We start from the raw sequence: 18,197 nt of genomic DNA, 5'->3' as shown, positions 1-18,197 counted from the left end.
GTGACAGGCTTTGTTTGCCAAATTATATTTACAAAATTCTGCTTTCAAAGGTTGTGAAAATCTCGAAACAAGTAACTACAACACATATCTGTAATTTGGTCAAGTGTTGTGTTGTAACACCCACAATTTCTAGATATCAATACACGGTACACTGAGATCCAATGAATACCTATCTCAGGTGAGCACACACCAACAAAGAGGACAGAATAAAGTGATTATTGGCACATTACCATATCAAATGTGACAAAAAACTGATGCTGCTGATACTGAAAGGAGATTGCTGTTTAACAATGATATAAACTCCTTAGGCAAAATGTTTAACTGCAGAAGCAATTATAATTAATGAAGAAGAGTACTAGTTTATTTAGGATCTGTGCAAACAAGCATTATCATGTATCTTCTTTTGTTAATATGTATTTTTGTTTTTACAAGATGTTTTACATTTATAGGGATCTCACTATGGATCTATGGAATAAAAAGTGTATTATGTATCTACCTATTTTAAAGGGGTGGAAATTATGACCTACTTGGAGGAAAAAAAACAGATATTTACAATCAGATATGTGCAATTAAGTATAATTAAAACCTGTTATGTTCATAGTCCTACAGTGTCTGGTGTGCTACATTTCTAGTACACAGCAGTTAGGGTAAAGTGAGGATAACTGAACCACATTTGGAAAAATTAACAAGTAGAGAAATTTTAATCATTAGAAAATTTTGCTGAATTGGATGCCCTTAAAATCTTCAATTCAGCTCAACTCAGCTCAGTACTTAAAACCACATGTGCTGAATTATTATTATTATTGATTTAACAAGGTTAAAAGTAATTTCTTGCCATTTTTATTTTTATTATATTTGTAGTTATTGACTACCCATTACATGTGTGACAATGTCATTGCAAAACATGCTTTTAAAGGTTTCATTTCACATATCATTTCCAAATGTTCTTTTGGCCATGGTTACTCTGATGCAAAATTTATTTCATCAGTGTTGGTGAGGTTAACTGAACCACACACCTTAGGGTTAACTTGTCAATAGTTCATTTAAATTCACAAAAACTGTGTGGCCTAAGTAGAATAAGTGACACTACTTAGTGTGAAATTCAACTTTGTGTTCTGAGTATACATGCACTATAACTCTCAGATGTTGGCTAGACAAAAAATGAGGGTATTGTGGAAACTTTTAAAATAAAGTTGTCCACTACAGGAGAGATATCTTTGACAATGCATATTTGGTCTGATACTGTAAATAAAAAGCTTTTTAGGCATGACTAACCATTTCAGTTACTTTGCCATGTATGAATAGTTCAAAGAAGCACATCATAGCATATCACTGAAACCCTCAAAAAGACTGCAGCCACATGGTTAATGCAGTAGAATTAATGTTTGATCAAAATAAACACTTTTCATGTTCCATGCATGCATTAAATGTGTTAAGTAAGGGGGTCATAGCATGCATCAGGTGGCAAAACCTTATTTCTAAAATAATAATAATTACATCATTAACAGTAACTAGGTTTTAACAGCATTACACTATTAGTAACAAACTGTGCAAAGCTGCTGTTTCGGAGACATAACTGTATCCACTAACTGGAACAGTACTTGCTACATGGTACAAAGCTTTTTAAAGCTGTGAAGTGTTGCATCTACAAAACAAATTTCTGGTGACAAATGTTGGACAATTAGCAAAATTAGACCCTTAGACTACTGTATGCTTTATAAAATACTATTCTTTTCCCCTGAGTCTTCGTTTGTGTAAGCATTCGACACATATATTGCACACATCTGATCCTCCCCCTCTGTGTGTCCACCTCTTCCTCCCATCACTACCTTTCCATCTCCTCCCCCCCCCCCCCCCCCCGTTTGTGCATCCCTGCCCTCCCCCCCCTTCACCCTATCCTCCTCCCTCTGACCAGCTCCTCCTTCCCCCTCTTCTTTTCCACCAGCCCACTCCCCCTCTACAGCTTCCACCTATAACCCGCATCTCCCTCTCCCCTTCTCTGACCACCTCTTGCTCCCCCTTCTCTGTCTGTCCTCTCACCACCCCTCTCTCTGTCCACTTCTTCTGCCCCCCCCCCCCCCCGCCCCAAATCTCTACCCACCTCCTCCTCTCCTATTCATCTCCTCAAGCCCCCTCTCCCTGCGCACCTCGTCCTGCCCCTTCTTCCTATCCATCTCCCTCTGCCCCATCACATTACACATCTGCTCCTTCCCCTCTCCCTATTCATCACCTCCTGCCACCTTCCTCTGACCCCCTTGTCCTCATTTCTCCCTACCCACCTCCTCCTGCCCCCTCTCTCTACCCAGACCCTCCTCTAACCATCTCAACCCCCCCCCCCCCCTCCCTCCCAACCATTCCCACCAGTACATGTAGACCCTACAAAACAGTTCAATAAAGCAGGCCTATACTATAATCAAACAACATGCATGTTGTCCAGGACAATCTATATGGCAGGGGCTGAAAAAATACATTTTTGTCCGTATTTCCACTCCTATTGGAGCTAGGAGGTTATAAACCCCACAGTGCTGATACTCATGAAGTTTACCATTGGTGTGCCAAAGGCGATCCCAGACATACATACATAGAGTCTGCCTTATATTACTTCACCCATTGTTGCAGATCCAATGGTCAGAAGAGATGCAGAAACTTGCTCTAAATGAAATAACCACAAGAATGGGCCCCATACTGAAACTGCCAACCACTGAAAACATTTTACACTACACTTTAAAATACTGCACTTTATTGGTGGAATAGCTTGTGCAAATGCTGTAACTAAAATTAAAAAATTTTGTCCACACTGATCTGCATAAAAAAGAAGAGACCTTTTTACCACAGAGTGATGATCATAAAGTAATACATGAAATTGGAAGAGGAATAAATGTGATACAGTTTTACTGATGAACTTTCACTTTATCTAAAAACTCCTAAAGCAAAGACTAAATGAAATTTGGAAAGATCATAAAATACAATTTCCAAAATTATATAAAATCATGTTTAGATATTTTACAATGGTCAGCATATTTGTTCCATCTGACACACTATTTATCACAGTGGAGCAATTTTTGAATCTGCAACAAAATCAACAGGAGGACAAAAGAAAGAGTAAAATTTTGTTTTTCCAAAGGACAGATAAGAAATATTGGGATTTTTCAAAAATGAGTCAATTTAAGGCATATCCAAACCACACTTGCATTCAATTCCACAAGACAACTGATACATTGGAAACTTTGATGTATTTTTTTGATATAGCATCATAGCACTGATGTCACAATGTGATGTATTGCGCATGCGCACCCGTGCGCCCACACACACACACACACACACACACACACACACACACACACACACACACACAGAGAGAGAGAGAGAGAGAGAGAGAGAGAGAGAGAGAGAGAGAGAGAGAGAGAGAAATTGATGTATTTTTTTGTTTTTTATTTTAAATGCTGATCCCTACTTTACAAGGGCAAATTAGAAAGTTTACTCTAACAATCTGGTTTTAGGCCTGAACTGCAAGACGTAAAATCTGGATGATACAATGGCAATCAATGTTCGGTAGCCACCAAATGTAAACAGTCAGCCTTGCTGCAGCAATTGTATAGGCTACATGGGCTGAAAAAGGTATACTAGTGACAATGGTTACAATAATTACTGCTTCAGGAAGAGATGTACCATATTCATTGTTTCCTAGGGTTCATTTTAAAGATACTGCATGCTGCACAGTGCCTCACTTCATATTGGGGGTGAACCTACAGTCTTAGGTTGGATGAACAGTGAATTACTTTCACAATTTTACAGCATTCCATTAAATACGAAAGGCTCACAAAAGAACATCCTAAACTCATGATACTGGACAGTCATGAAAGCCACAAAAGTATAGCTGAAGTATCATGTGCAAAAGACAATGCTATTATTTTGTTTACTCTATTACCTATTGACTGAAAATTTTTGCTTTTTTTCAAAAAATTATGTAATACAGTGTGTTGTGCTCTTATTGCAAGCACTGCAATCACTTTCTCCAATCAAAATATATGGAATGGTTGTAGAGCATGCAGTACTGAATCACAAACAGACACACTTTTGAGCCTGAGGACTATCTGCCAGGTTGTTTTACTGATCAGCCTTGGCCAACTTAATCAGAACAATGAAATGATTTGCCATCTAATCTCACTGTTGATGTTTTTGAGAAGATCATAACTGCAAATTCTGAGCACTCCTCAGTCTAGTGAATAATTGATTATCAGTTGGGGAGGGGCTGGGGAGGGAGGGGACCTCCCAAGACATTCACACTCATCAGAAAGACTATATCCAAACAAGAAAACAAGCAAATAACTAAAGCAAAGATTCTGACAGATGCTCCCACCAACAACAACTTTAAGAGGAACCTGTATTAACAGAAGGAAATAAATGAATTAACCATGTATAAGAAAACAATCCCTAAATTAATGGAATAAAAATTTAAAGAGAAAGCTATTTGACTTGGAAGAACATGAAGAATATAACAGAGCTGTTTACCTATGATAATTCATGTTCAGCAGTTAATCTTTCCCTGTCAAAGGCAGCGTGTTCTATTCTGTGGAGTACTATGTGATTGTGAAAGTCTATACCATACATTTGAGGACTTTCAGGCATGGTTGCCAAGTTTTTGCAGATCCTAAAAGTTGCAGCTCAAGTGCCTTTTTCTGGTGTCTGATTGGAGCAAAGACATTTATGCTGACATATGAAAGAACGTTTGCACTAGAGTCTGATGTTATATTGAAATTACATAACTGAAATCAGCTATGAGCACCTCGATACACTAACCTGTTGTCTTTACATTGAATCTGGGTGCCTTCACACTGTATTAGCTATTTACTGGCCTCTTTTTAAGTTGATATTATTCTGTAAGATGTAGTATATTGTATTCTATACACTACAGTCACTAGCTTCTTTAACATCCATTATACTTTTGAACTTAAGCCAGTTAATTGCAGTGGTCCATTTAATGCTATTGCATGGCTCAGTTGCCCTCCAACATGATGTCAAGTGTACCATTTCTAACTATATTACATTCTGTTCTCCCTTGTGACATGTTGAACATTTGCCCATTATTATGAGGCCACAGTTGGTATTAGTGCACTGTTTCCGTTGGCAATACGAGTTGAATAATAAATGAAGTAAGTCATTCTTTATGGCCTGTACTTTATTATATTCTTTTTAAAAAGATAAATCCCATATGGTGTCTCAAAGAATGAAAGACAATCCCAGATTTTAGAAGTTATCTTGATACTTTCTGAGCCATTAATGCTGTAAATCTGGGGAAGAAAAAAATTGAAATTTGCAAGTGGAAAAAAAAATACTGTGCTTCTCCTGTTCAGGTCATTAGGTGAGTGAGTGTAAAAAGAAAAGATAACAAGAACAAAACAGAATGCTCTAAGAGTGGTAAATATCATCTGGGAGAGTGTTGGGCAATCGAAGGAATTGTTTCCATGTAAGTTGTGCAAAAACACAAATCACCCAGCTGGAAAATGTTACTATGAAAAGGAACATGAGGAGATAAAGAAAACAGCGAAGACAGTTTATCTCCAGAAGTGTTGGTGACAGAAAATCGAGAAGAGAAGCCTGATAAAATAGATAATAAATTTAATGTGGGCACTGGTAGTAACAAGCACATGTCACGTGAAAGGAAAATTGTGACAGGCTATGAAGATACAAAAATTAAGACTGCAAATGGAAATTTCGTGTATTCTTATTTTGTTGGTGAAGTTGAAGCAAGTAGACTCGGCCTCTGCAGACAAGTGGAAAACAGTGATGGGAAAAAAATGCATTCAGGAAGTAAAATCTCCAAAAATTGTGAAACTTCAGTGCTGCAACCAAATGCAGCAAATTATGGAAGAAAGTGATCACACGAACAACTACAGTGAGGTAGTGGAAAATAATGACCAAAAGCATACAAACAAATCAAACTTGCCTCTCAGTAATCTCCAAACTCCATAGTGAAAAATTCTCAAAGAAACTTTTTGAATGAACCTAATATTATGTGCACAAACAGATCTAGTGTGTTATCAGAAACAATGAAAAGCCTAAGTGATGCAAACATGCAACCGAAAGTTTCCAAATTGAATACAAAAAACAATAACAGTCAATGTGTAGAAGATTCTGGCATTATTTACTTGCTTTCTGATAGTCATTATGAATGAAAAACTAATAAATCGAAGTGTTGTTGGATTTGTGAAACCATGTGCTCCACTACGAGAAGTTACTCAATACACTGACACGTACATTAACCAAGTTGTAACTCTTGCATTATTTTAGCTGGAGCAAACGATGTTTACAAAAATGAGACACAGTTTGCTTTGCTATCTTCTTTAGGGGAAGTCACCCAGAACAGCGGGTCGGGGGGAGACTTACCACACGGGATAAGAAGGAAAGTCACCCAGAACCGCGGGTCGAGGGAGACTTACCACACGGGATGAGAAGGAAAGTCTCTCCCTCTCATCTTGTGCAGTAAGTCTCCCCTGACCAACATTTCCGGTTGACTTTCCTGAAATCTGCCCTTTTTCTTAGACCTCTCCAGTCCTTTTCCTTCATCCCTCTTCCTTCCCCTTCAACCCTTCTGCCTGAAAGAGGAGCCACTGGCTCCAAAAGCTTGCCAATTACAACCGTCTTATGTGTGTGTTCTCCCACCACTTGGTGAGTAGACTTTTTATCTATCCAATTAAATTATTTTGTCAATAATTGAATACAGAAAAAAACAGAAGTGACAGAGGATGGGAGAATAGAAGTACTGCCTTTAATGAATGGTGTAGAAAGAGAGCTATAGTGATTAACTACACAGTTAGTGTGTGTCCTCAAATGAATGATAAGACAAAGAATAAATTTTACTATCATGAACAAATAAGGACCATGTTTGATTCAAAAGTCAGAAACAACATGTGGGGCTATGCAGATCTGACCGGAGCTTACCTCATGAACAGATGTCACACTACAGCTACTTGTGTGACACTATCTAATATGTGGTATGGAAGAAAATCAAATTTGTAAAGATTGGGTTATGTGAATATGTGACATTCATAAAACTTCTTGAATATTTACAAAAATAAGTGTAAGAGGTGAAAAGTGTTCTAGTAGGATATACAGACAATGGCTATGTATTGTGGAATCCTAGAACTGGAGAATTTTCTGAAGCAAGTGATGTTTACTTATCAATATGAAGAAGAGACAGACAAAATCAAAGAAGAATGAATAAATCTACCTATATAAAACCAAGTTTTTGAAGAAGAAGAAGAAGATAAAAAATCAAACAAATTTTCCAAAGATATATGATTAAGTAATGCTCATATACAAGGAGTGCATTAAAAGTGAAGGCAAGGAAAACTTGATGAAGGCTATCACGGAATAGAAATTATTACAGGAAAATGTATTTTCAAGAAAAATGATAACAGAAAGTACAGAGCTAAACTAGCTGCAACAAGATCAAAGAAAACTGGATTTTAAAGACATTTTTAGTTCTGTTGAATCCTTGATTTCAGTATGCTCCCCCACAAAGAGCAACCCACGAATCATTTATTTTTGAAATCACAGATTTATAGAATTAGGTGCCCAGAATGTTCATCAAATATACTAGACAAATGGAAGGGTCATTTACTGTTAGATTCAGTGAAGGTCAAATTAAAAAATATCCTCCCTTCACTGAACATCTAAAAGTTTTAGACCATCAGTCCCCTACTTTGGAAAAAAATATTTTTGGAAAATCTTATGATCAAGCATGTAGAAAATAAAAGGGTGAAAATTAAATTTGCTTGAGGAATTCAAAATTTTGAAACATACTTGCTTCAAACCACTGAAGCTTTTAAAAGAACAGCTATTGTTGAAAAACCAAACAGTTTTCTGTGCTATGATGTGCATCTTCAAATTAGTTTATGAATTTCTATTACTTCAGACACTGGGCATTATCCATTATTATTTACACATAGCCTTCCATTGTTTGAAACTGTAGTATCACCGTCTGGCAAGCTTCCCAACACTATGATATAATAGTCATTAGTTTTCATCTAGTTAGACCAGTGCTAGCATATAAGGTGTGTATATATGACAGATGTAAACAGGTCTTATTTTGTGTTTTAGGGGTGTCACCTCCGTATGGTAAGTCAAATAATGTCTGTGTCTTGCTCTTTCAGCATGCAGACAGTTCGCTTCTTTCTGTTGTATAAAGTCATGGTTTATATATTTTAACAGTGTGCTTTCCTTCTCCAGATGATTTTTTATGTTGTGGAGAGAACCTGTATTTTCAAAGGTCACATTTGATATTTCCTTATGAGAGTTCTCATTTATTAGCATTATTGGCTTGTGGTGTTACCACATTACTGTAAACTTTCACAAGGTAGGCTTTTGCCTGTTTCTCTTTTATGGCTATTTGAAAGCTTACTTGTTTAGCAGTCTTTTTGTCGTGCCTGTCTGCGACTCAACTTCTACACTATATGGTGAGTAGCAATCTGTCCTTTTCATAATAGTCGGAAGACTAAATAAACATTAAATAAAATGAGTTGCTGGTCCTTTATACCAACACAATATTGGGATCACTCAAATACATTTATTTACTTGATGAATTAGTACATAATGTTATCCCGTAACACACAATCTCAACAACTGGCACACTTATAGAGGTCAAATGAAAACTAGAAGGAAGTAAATACAGCATAACATCAGATTGACTAAGTGGTCATTAGAGACGAAGCACGATCTTGGATTAGGATAAGACAGAGAAGGCAATTGGCTGTGCCTTTTCAAAGGGGCCTTCTGGAACATCTTGGAACTTGCCTTATGTGACTGAGTATTTGGATATATGGAACATCTATATGTGAATGGCTGGAAAGAAGTCTGAACTGCCATCTTCCTGAAGATATGTCTAGTTCTTACCACTGTGACACCTCATTCAGATTGAAATATGCAAAAATTAGTTATGATTATTGGATAGAGTTATCAATTTTTGAATCCAAATGTCTGAAAAACTTCTCATATTTGCTGTATCCCTTGAATGGTTTGGAGAAAACAGCATGTACTTCTGCAGTCATGAAAGGTACATGTAATAATGAGTATTATTGCTGAAACTATGGCTATTTCCTCTCATTTATTTGAGAATACGCCAAATTTAAGAAGTTCTTCACACTTTTGAGTACAGAATTTGGTAACTTAACATGACAGACACTGACAGTACAGTAGCATGTGGAGCAAAAACTTGTCGAGTATTCAAAGTCAGCACCAGCAACAGTGCAATAAGTACAATGCAGAAGGAGTGCAGATTTGAATAAGATGTACATTTTATAAAAACAACAACACATTAATTAAACAAAAGTAAGCATGTAATGTTTGGTTTAAAAATGACAAGAGTTTTGAGTTGTCAGCAGCTTGGATCCAGACGAAACTCAGGAAATAAAGTAGAAGTGCTGATGAGGGTCAGCATGGTATGTATGAATAAAATCTGTGAAGAAAAAAATGTCCTTTTTTACAGAAGCTGCATGCACTGCATCTGGTCAGTGTGAGCTGTGCCAATAACATGCAGTGAGGAGATATCTATTCTAAGTAAAAAGCATTTTGACTGATTACAAAATAGTATAAGTACTCTTAAGTTTGTCTTCACACAAGCAAGTACATGTACTCCAGTACAATGTGTATTTCGCATAGTGAGTGAAATATTCGAATGAACACCCAGTGAAAAATTAGCTGCACTAAAACTCTGGCTTAAGTTTCACATGTACACTTTTCATAAAGCACAAAACTGTCCAATTCTAATTTTACCACTCCTCTTTCATTATACTAAAACCTCTTAAAAATTATTTTTATAGCGCTAACAACAAGTACCCTTCAACATAAAAATAGAAATTTTTATATTTTACTATATTCTAAAATGACAAATGAATATGTAGATCAACATTAACATAATTGAAAACCACAAAAGGAACATCCAGTTAACCAACACAACAACTCATTGTACTTACTACATTATGAGATTTACAGAGAAAATATCACAGAACAGAAACTATTTTCTGCATAATAAAGAGAATTGAAATAGCTACAGGGTGTAAAAATATTACAGATTAGCTACTATCACACTGTAATAATTGCAGTACATATTGAGAAATAAAAAGAAGGTGGATTACCGTGCACTGCCTTTCCTTTCACATACAGCTGGAAAAAGTTTTCATAATTAACACAACTTAATGCTTTCAGTTTCTTCTCAATACAGTGAACATTCAAACAACGATGAGGAGGAACAGCATAGAAATTTGCCACTTGAAAAAATATAGTAACAGCACCTCTTCTTTCCTTGGTGCTTATTAAACAAGGAATACTAAAAATTTATGTAATTTCCCTGACCATATCCTAGAAATTTATTATCTGTGTATATTTAGAAGTAATTTATCATAGCTTAGGTGCCTTATATTTCTTAGTACAACACCAGTTTAAAGACCACCCACAACATAACGTAACTCCAGTGTGAGAAAACAGTTCAAATAATTATGAAATATCAGTGAATGAAATTTATAACATCCCCCCCCCCCTTGCCATCAGTTCAGCTTCAATAAAGTGACTTAAGTGATTGACAGATATCAATGGTCAGCTATTCCTGCTATTCCTCCCTCTTCCACATCATATAATCGGGATCACTTATCAGGATTCTGTAGTTACCTACTAAACAGTGAGCATGTGGAACCATAGAAAGAACTGTAGTTTACTGACACCTCAGCCCTTGGCGACTGTCTTGCTTAATGTCAATCACAAAGTTATTATAATCAAAGTATAACAATACAAATGTACATACAAGGCAGATTTATCAAACTGTGCGCTGTAAAGTCTGATAACAACAACTATACAATGTCAACAGTAAGTCCACCATTACAAAATTATTAATGCCTTGCAGTCACTTCAAGTGAACCAAGAAAAAAGTAATTTTAAATCATTCAACATGAAGGAAAGCCAAAGTGTAAGCAGCATGTCTTTGATTCTCTGATAATAACTGACTTATTTGAAGACTACCGAAGAGTAATCATTCCTCTTTACTTGATGGTCCTGGCAAATGCCCAGTGGCTTCCACAACACCTTTACTGGCACCAATAGCTGTTGCCTTTGCAAGCCTTTTAGGTGAAAGATGTCTGATATCACGACCAGCTACCCAGACGTTTCCAACAGCATCCAGAGCTTCACCTGTGACCTGACCAGCAGAGTTGCCATATCTGGAAAAAAATTGTTTATATATATATATGGTCTTACAATTACAATAAAAAAATCAGTTGCATCTGGACAGATTATACTTCAACTAAGGTGTATGACTGCATTGTGTAAGAAAGGAATAGCCAACATTTACTTTTGCAGGAAAAACAACTGTCTTTATGAACACATCTGGTAAACAGTTACTATGTGACTTGGGTTAAATATGACACAGTCACTGACAAAGGGAATTTCCTGCCCTGCTTGAAGAGAATATATGTGAGAACTGATGCACTGTTAACTCTAATTTTTTAAATGGTCAAAAACTGATACATCACAACATTAATTACCTTCCCATTAAAGTATGGGAAATAGAAGTGACATAGGAAAACATTCTAACAATGAAGAGCTTAATTTATGGACAAAGAAAAAATTACAAGGAAAAACAAAGTATTTTTTTATCTCTTCTGTATGACACTTGTCACATAAAGAACAAAATGAAGGTAAGGTATTGCAATGTGGCTGACTGGGAAATAACATTATGCAGTTACCAATACCAGGACTGATTATCAATGCAATCCAGTCATCACATATTTTTCATATATATTATAAATATATGCTAATTTGCTCATTCCTCTTTCCACTTACATATACATTTTATTTCTACTTTTGTGTCATGCGGATACAATTTCAACCTTTGAATCATTAATTTTTATGCAGATTTATTTCCTTCAGAACATTATAGAAAGACTGCCTTATCATCACTGCCTAGAATTGGGTATTTTATTTATTTTACTCATAAAAGTTAATTGCACAATAATCCACAATACACACAGACATTGAGTAAATGTAGGTAAGAAAAATAGCAATACTTAAAATGTAAATAAAGACTATTGTAAAGTGGTTGTTCAACGATGCTATTTCATTAATTTTCATGTTAAAAATGTAATTTAAGCAGCACTGTTATTGTACCAAAATTTTTTGTTTAGTTCTGCAAAACATTACACCTTGTATGTAATAGCGCTTTAGAAAATTTTGATTGTTAGTACATTATAAATGGCTCTACAGCAGAGACCATACAGATTGGTATGGAGTCAATATTCATGGAGTGTTTGCAGGGCAGTCTTGAACAGAATTTCAAAGTTTTTGTGCAATATGAAAAATTGTTTCAAACTTGAAATGTGTAATTTGGTGAGGATTAAAGGCACATGTAAATGTGATTGCTATAAAGAACTGGAATTTATTTGAAGCAGATTTCTAAAACTGAATCCCTTGCTCTCCAACACCTGGAAGGGCATTCCAGATGCCACCTCCATAAATTATACATCCTGCTGACATCCTACTGCTTTGGGGCACCACTATCCAACTACCTACACTACCCACAGTGTTCGTCCTCTTCAACAACTCATAGCACCAAGACACCACCTAGCAGACCTTTTCAGCTTGCCACATCCCCAAAACTTCCTACCCACACTCCAAATCAAGACCATAAACAACTCTGACAAACTGTTGTTAACCTTTCCACCAATCCTCATCCCTACAGAAGTTTCAGTCCTATCCAAAGGCCTCACCTTTAGCCCTACACCAAAATTTAACCATGTTGGACTTGTTAAAGACCTTCTCTCCTCCTCCTTATCACTGCAATGGAAACATTTCCATGCCACCAATTCCTCCAACCAAAGCCAACCAAATTCCAACAATGAACATTGCCTCTCCCAGTTTATACCACCATCCAACTGGATTCTCCCCTCCTCCCACCTAACCACCCTCTGGTCACCTTCCATGAATTCCTTACCACCAACTTGGCCTCACCATCCTTTCCCAGATCCCTTCCTAAGAATACCAACCTTTCAGCAGATGAAAGGACAGTATTACACAGTTTCAAAACAGATCCTGACCTAATCATTCTCCCGGCACACAAAGGCTCCACCAATCTCATGACGACTCACAGCGACTACCTGGTGGAAGGCCCCTGCCAATTGTCTCACTCATCCATCTACAAACTCTGCCAGTGTGATCCCATCCCAGAAGCCCAAGATAACCTTCAATCTCTGCTTAAAGCCTTAGGCCCTCCCAGAACCTCTCCTCTGAATCCATTTCCCTCCTCACTCCTATGACACCCCTCCTCTCCCCTCTACTGACTGCCCAAAATTCAAAAACTCAACAATACTGGACACACAATTTTAGCTGGTTATTGTGTCCTCACTGAATGGATTTCAGCCCTCATTGACCACCACCTCCAACCAACTGCCCATAATCTAGCCTTCCAACTCAAAGATACTAACCACTTCCTTCACTGAGTCTCCACTATATCCATCCCTTTACCTACTGGTCACTGGTGATGTCACTTCCCTATACACCAACATCCCTCATTCCCATGGTCTTGCCACGTTTTAACACCACCTTTCTCAACATCCTTCAGACTCAAAACCCACTACCTTATTCCTCATACCCCTAAATAATTTTATCCTAATACATAACAACTTCTCCTCTAAAGGGTAGGTATACAAACAAACCTGTGGCACAGCCACTGGCACCTGCATGGCACCCTCTTATTCCAGTCTGTTTATGGGCCATCAAAAAACATTCCTGGCCTTCTCAAACCCCAAACCCTTGGTCTAGTTCACGTTCACTGGTGATAGCATCATGATTTGGACTCAGGGCCAAGACACCGTACCCTCATTCCTTAACATCAACACCTCCTCTCCCATTCACTTCACTTGATCCTTTTCAACCCAGCATGCTATCTTCCCGGATGTTGACCTCCTCCTCCTCTTCCCCCCCCCCCCCCCCCCCCCAATGGCTCCATCCACATCTCTCTCCACATTAAACCAACCAAACACCAACAGTACCTGCATTTTGACAGCTGCCATCTCTTCCAGACCAAAAAATCGCTCCCTTTTCCAGTATGTTGAAAGTGTCACCAAGGCCTTCACAGACAGCCACTAACCCCCAGACCTAGTCCATAAACATACTTCCCACGCAATTTCCCCACACACCTCTAATCCTCCCACCACCCCTAAGAGCCAGCTACAAAAAAGTGCCCCCCTTCGTCATCCATTACCACACTGGACTGTAACAACAGAACCACATCCTCCATCAGGGCTTTGATTATCTACAATCATGCCCTGAAATGAGTGGTGTTCTGTCACTCACTCAACCTCCACAACGTCCTAGTACATCCCTATAACACTCCCACAGGGGTCAGACCCCTATGGAAGACCGTGGTGCAAGATCTGCCCCATCCATGCACCCAGAACTTCCTATTCCTGTCCTGTCACAGCCCCATCTTACCCCATCAAAGTCTGAGGCAGCTGTGAATGCAGCCATGTCTTATACCAGTCCTGCTCCAACCACTACACAGTTCTTTTCATATGAGTACAGCTACTCACCAGCTGTCCACCAGGATGAATGGCCACTGACAAAGTATGGCAAAGAGCAAAGTATGGCAAAGAGCAAAGTATGGCAAAGAGCAAAGTATGGCAAAGAGCAAAGTATGGCAAAGAGCAAAGTATGGCAAAGAGCAAAGTATGGCAAAGAGCAAAGTATGGCAAAGAGCAAAGTATGGCAAAGAGCAAAGTATGGCAAAGAGCAAAGTATGGCAAAGAGCAAAGTATGGCACCCAGTGACACAACATGCAGCTGAACATAATATGCTTGATTTCAATAGCTGCTTTACAATCTGAGCCATCTGGCTCCTCCCCTCCACCACCAGCTTTTCTGAACTGCACAGATGAGAGTTAGCCTTACAGGGGATTCTCCACTCCTGAAATTATCCCGACCTAAACCTATGGTAACCTACTGCCCCTACACCCTTCACTGAACAGTTTCTGCCCCCTCTATCCTGTCACCTCTTCCCTTTTCACATCCCCCACCCTCATTGTGTCCTGCTCTCTGCCAATGCACCCACCCATCCTTTCCCCTTCTCCGCTACTCTCCTTTTCCACTCCCCATGTTTTTCACCCCACACCCCACCTCCTGAAGCTATGCCTGGGAATCTAATCAGGCTGCCCTGCATGCCCTTCCTGACAGCACCCTTCTTTCCCCCCACCCATACCCTGCTATCCCTCTCCTTTGTCTGCCCCACTCCAGATTGCTATTCACCTGACAGTTACATTCTGGTCAGAACTGCCGGTGGTAGTGGTCGTGTGCATGAGGTTGCTGTAGGAGGCCTAGGTCGAAAGCTATAATGTGCAACAATCTAGTCATCGTGCCTGTTTGCAACTCAACAGGTCATCTTTACGGTGTGTAGCAATCTATCCTTTTCCTAATATTGTTGGAACCTTGAGTTGGGTTACTAACAATGAAAAATGTAGCCAGGCAACAGTCACTTCAACCCCCAAAGATAACTACATTTCACTGAAAAACACTGACTTATCATCAGATGCTATTAACTTATAGTGACGTAGATCAGCTTGTTGTGATCAGATCACCTAAAAATAATTTTTAGCTCCATCCAAAATTTGGAAGTTTTACTCATAATCACTTGGTAGCATTAGTGTGTACCCAAACAGGTACTTTTTAGGTTCATAATGTTATAACAAGAAAATGAAAAATGATCTCTGGCTTTTACATCAACTAAAAATCTTCTCTCCTTTTTTTGTTTGTATCACAGGTACCTGGATGTTATAGCATAAGCACTATAGAAAAGGAGGAAGATTAGTTTTTTAATGCTCTGCTGAGAGCAGAAGCTCTGAGAAGACCAGAGTGGGCCATGTGTCAGGCAGTGACTTTCACAGGAACTGTTCCAGTACTGCCATAAGTGATTTAGAGATACCATAAAATACATGAATTGGATGGTTAGACAAGGATTTGAACTGCTGCCCTCCCGAATGCAAGTCTAGTGTGTTACCAGAGTGCTGACCTACTTGGAAACAGCAACTACATGGGCATGGGTAGTATGGCTGTAAAGTACTATTTTGTCACCCTAGAAAACACAATTAAGATACCAAACTCTAATGACCAGCTTTTTCCTCTTCAACTCATGATAACTGAAGGACACCAGAAGAACAAATGTGCCCTCCCTTGGTAGAATACAGGTTCTCCAGTGTTATCTTTGAACGTACTAGTCATTGTATAAATCTGAATGTGGTTTATTGGATTTACAATTCAAGACTGGAAGTGGGATAAGCTGAATGTGCCAAAAATATATATTTAGGAAATTGAGAAGAAACCTTATGGAAGTTATATTACAAATACTTTGTAGTTAATGAAATATAAATTCTGATATTTGACATCACTGTTAACATTTCACACAAACACATTTTAAAAAGGAACAGACTCCCATAAAACTTAAGATTTTGGTAAGGCTGAATGTGCCATGCTACTTTGCCAAGAAAATGCTAAATGTCCATGTAAATTCTTACAATCTGATATCACTTACACAAAAATTCATAAAATGCTCTATATTTCATGTCAAGAAACGTGATCATAACAAATAGACCCTTCTTTTTCTCTTCACTTAATGTACTTGGCAGTGGAAGCTGGTGCACATTTCCTAAGGATGGCAGATCATTGAAGTTCTGCCTTTTTTAACACAGAGAACTCAGTCCAGTCTGCTTCATCACAATGAGTTTTCATTAGAAGCTTTCCTTTCTTGTCTAAAGTGAAGTGTCTTACTGAAGCTTTGATGATCTTTAGTTAGTTGGTGCTAAGATATGTATTAACTAAGGAAGCCAGATCCAAGAAATCACCTTCACCCATGCTGATCACCTACAACAGGGGCAGGCAAATGTTGCACGCGGCTCATGAACACACAGTGCTGCACGTGTGCTGCTCGCGTGCAATCGTCGACTGGGACAGTGGCGACAGCCGGCAGGTTGCAACAGTGTAGTACCAGGCTAAGCTGCGGACGTTGAAGCGAATCGACCACTACGTAGTGAACGTTGTATTTCAAGAACCGGAAAATGCAAAGTGAATCAAGGAAATGGAGAATTGGAGATTTGATATCTTTTGAAAAGGAATGGGAGAATCATTTTTTCTTTGTACAAAAATGTGAAAATTGGAAATGTATAATATGTGACAGTACTCTCGCTGGGCAGCGGAAGTTTAATATTGAAGACCATTATAATAAATTTCAGTATGTTCCCGTTCTTAGTGCAATAAAAGAGGAATTTCTCAAGCGATTTGAAGATATATCATACTTACCCCAAGGTTTTGAATAGTTCTCGAGACAATCTGCTGTTTCTGTAGATGATATTCATCCCAGTTTGCAAAGGGATTAATAGATCTACAGCGTAATTCTCACCTGAGAGACAAGTTCCTTTTGGCAAGACGTGTAATAGATTTTTATCATGACTTTCCACAGCAAGAGTTTCCTCGTCTCCATCATGAATCCATGAAGATAATGTCAATGTTTGGCTCGACATACGTTTGTGAGAGATTTTTTTCTGTTATGAAAATTAATAAGTCTCGGTTAAGAGCAAACATCAGTAACGAAAATTTACGTAACTGTTTGTGTTTGTCTGTATGTAGAAATTTTGTTCCAGACATTAAACGTATTGTAAACGCCACCTGTGATAATTAAATAAAACGTATCATAGGTAATAGGTACTTTTTCAAACCATGATTACTTTCAAGCACTCCTACTAACCTTATTCCTTCATTCAATAAAGCAGGTCAGGAAACAAAACGCATTACAGAGGAAGAAGCGGAGAGATGGTATCGGAGGGGGGGGCGGGGGGGGGGGGGGGGAGAAGCGGGTGGCCAGCGTGCCCCCGTATGCACGCAGAACACCTGTTAACTGCATACGTGCAAGTGCATCGCACACGTGCAGAATTCCTGCCCACCCCTGACCTGCAAGGATCTTTTACTCTAGCTGTGGCCACCATAACCTTCTTTTTCCTTTTCTCTATAATACCTAAGTCTTGATCAGAAGGCATGTAACTATGACCAAATACTAAACACTTGATTTCAACACTTTCAAAGATACCTTCTGAAACAAGCAAAATTAAAGCCATCAACATTATGCAATTTTTGTTCTGTCTGATGCAGTTGTCACACCACAAAATGAGT

At 38.4% G+C, this 18,197-nt stretch overlaps 1 protein-coding gene across 2 annotated transcripts in view; it reads right to left on the bottom strand.

The window, feature by feature from the left end:
- Positions 1-7,830: 7,830 nt before the first annotated feature.
- Positions 7,831-18,197, bottom strand: part of LOC126474910 (protein spartin) — a 97,381-nt gene continuing 87,014 nt past the window's right edge. For both annotated transcript variants that reach the window (XM_050102406.1, XM_050102407.1), the window contains exon 8: positions 7,831-11,210. In XM_050102406.1, coding sequence (XP_049958363.1) covers positions 11,024-11,210 — 187 coding nt within the window. In that variant the 3' untranslated portion in view covers positions 7,831-11,023. The remainder of the gene's footprint in view (positions 11,211-18,197) is intronic.

This window comes from Schistocerca serialis, chromosome 4 (genome assembly GCF_023864345.2).
Source record: "Schistocerca serialis cubense isolate TAMUIC-IGC-003099 chromosome 4, iqSchSeri2.2, whole genome shotgun sequence".
NCBI classification, from domain to species: domain Eukaryota; kingdom Metazoa; phylum Arthropoda; class Insecta; order Orthoptera; family Acrididae; genus Schistocerca; species Schistocerca serialis.
The sequence above is the reverse complement of the archived record's forward strand: the minus strand, read 5'-3'. Positions and strand labels throughout refer to the sequence as shown.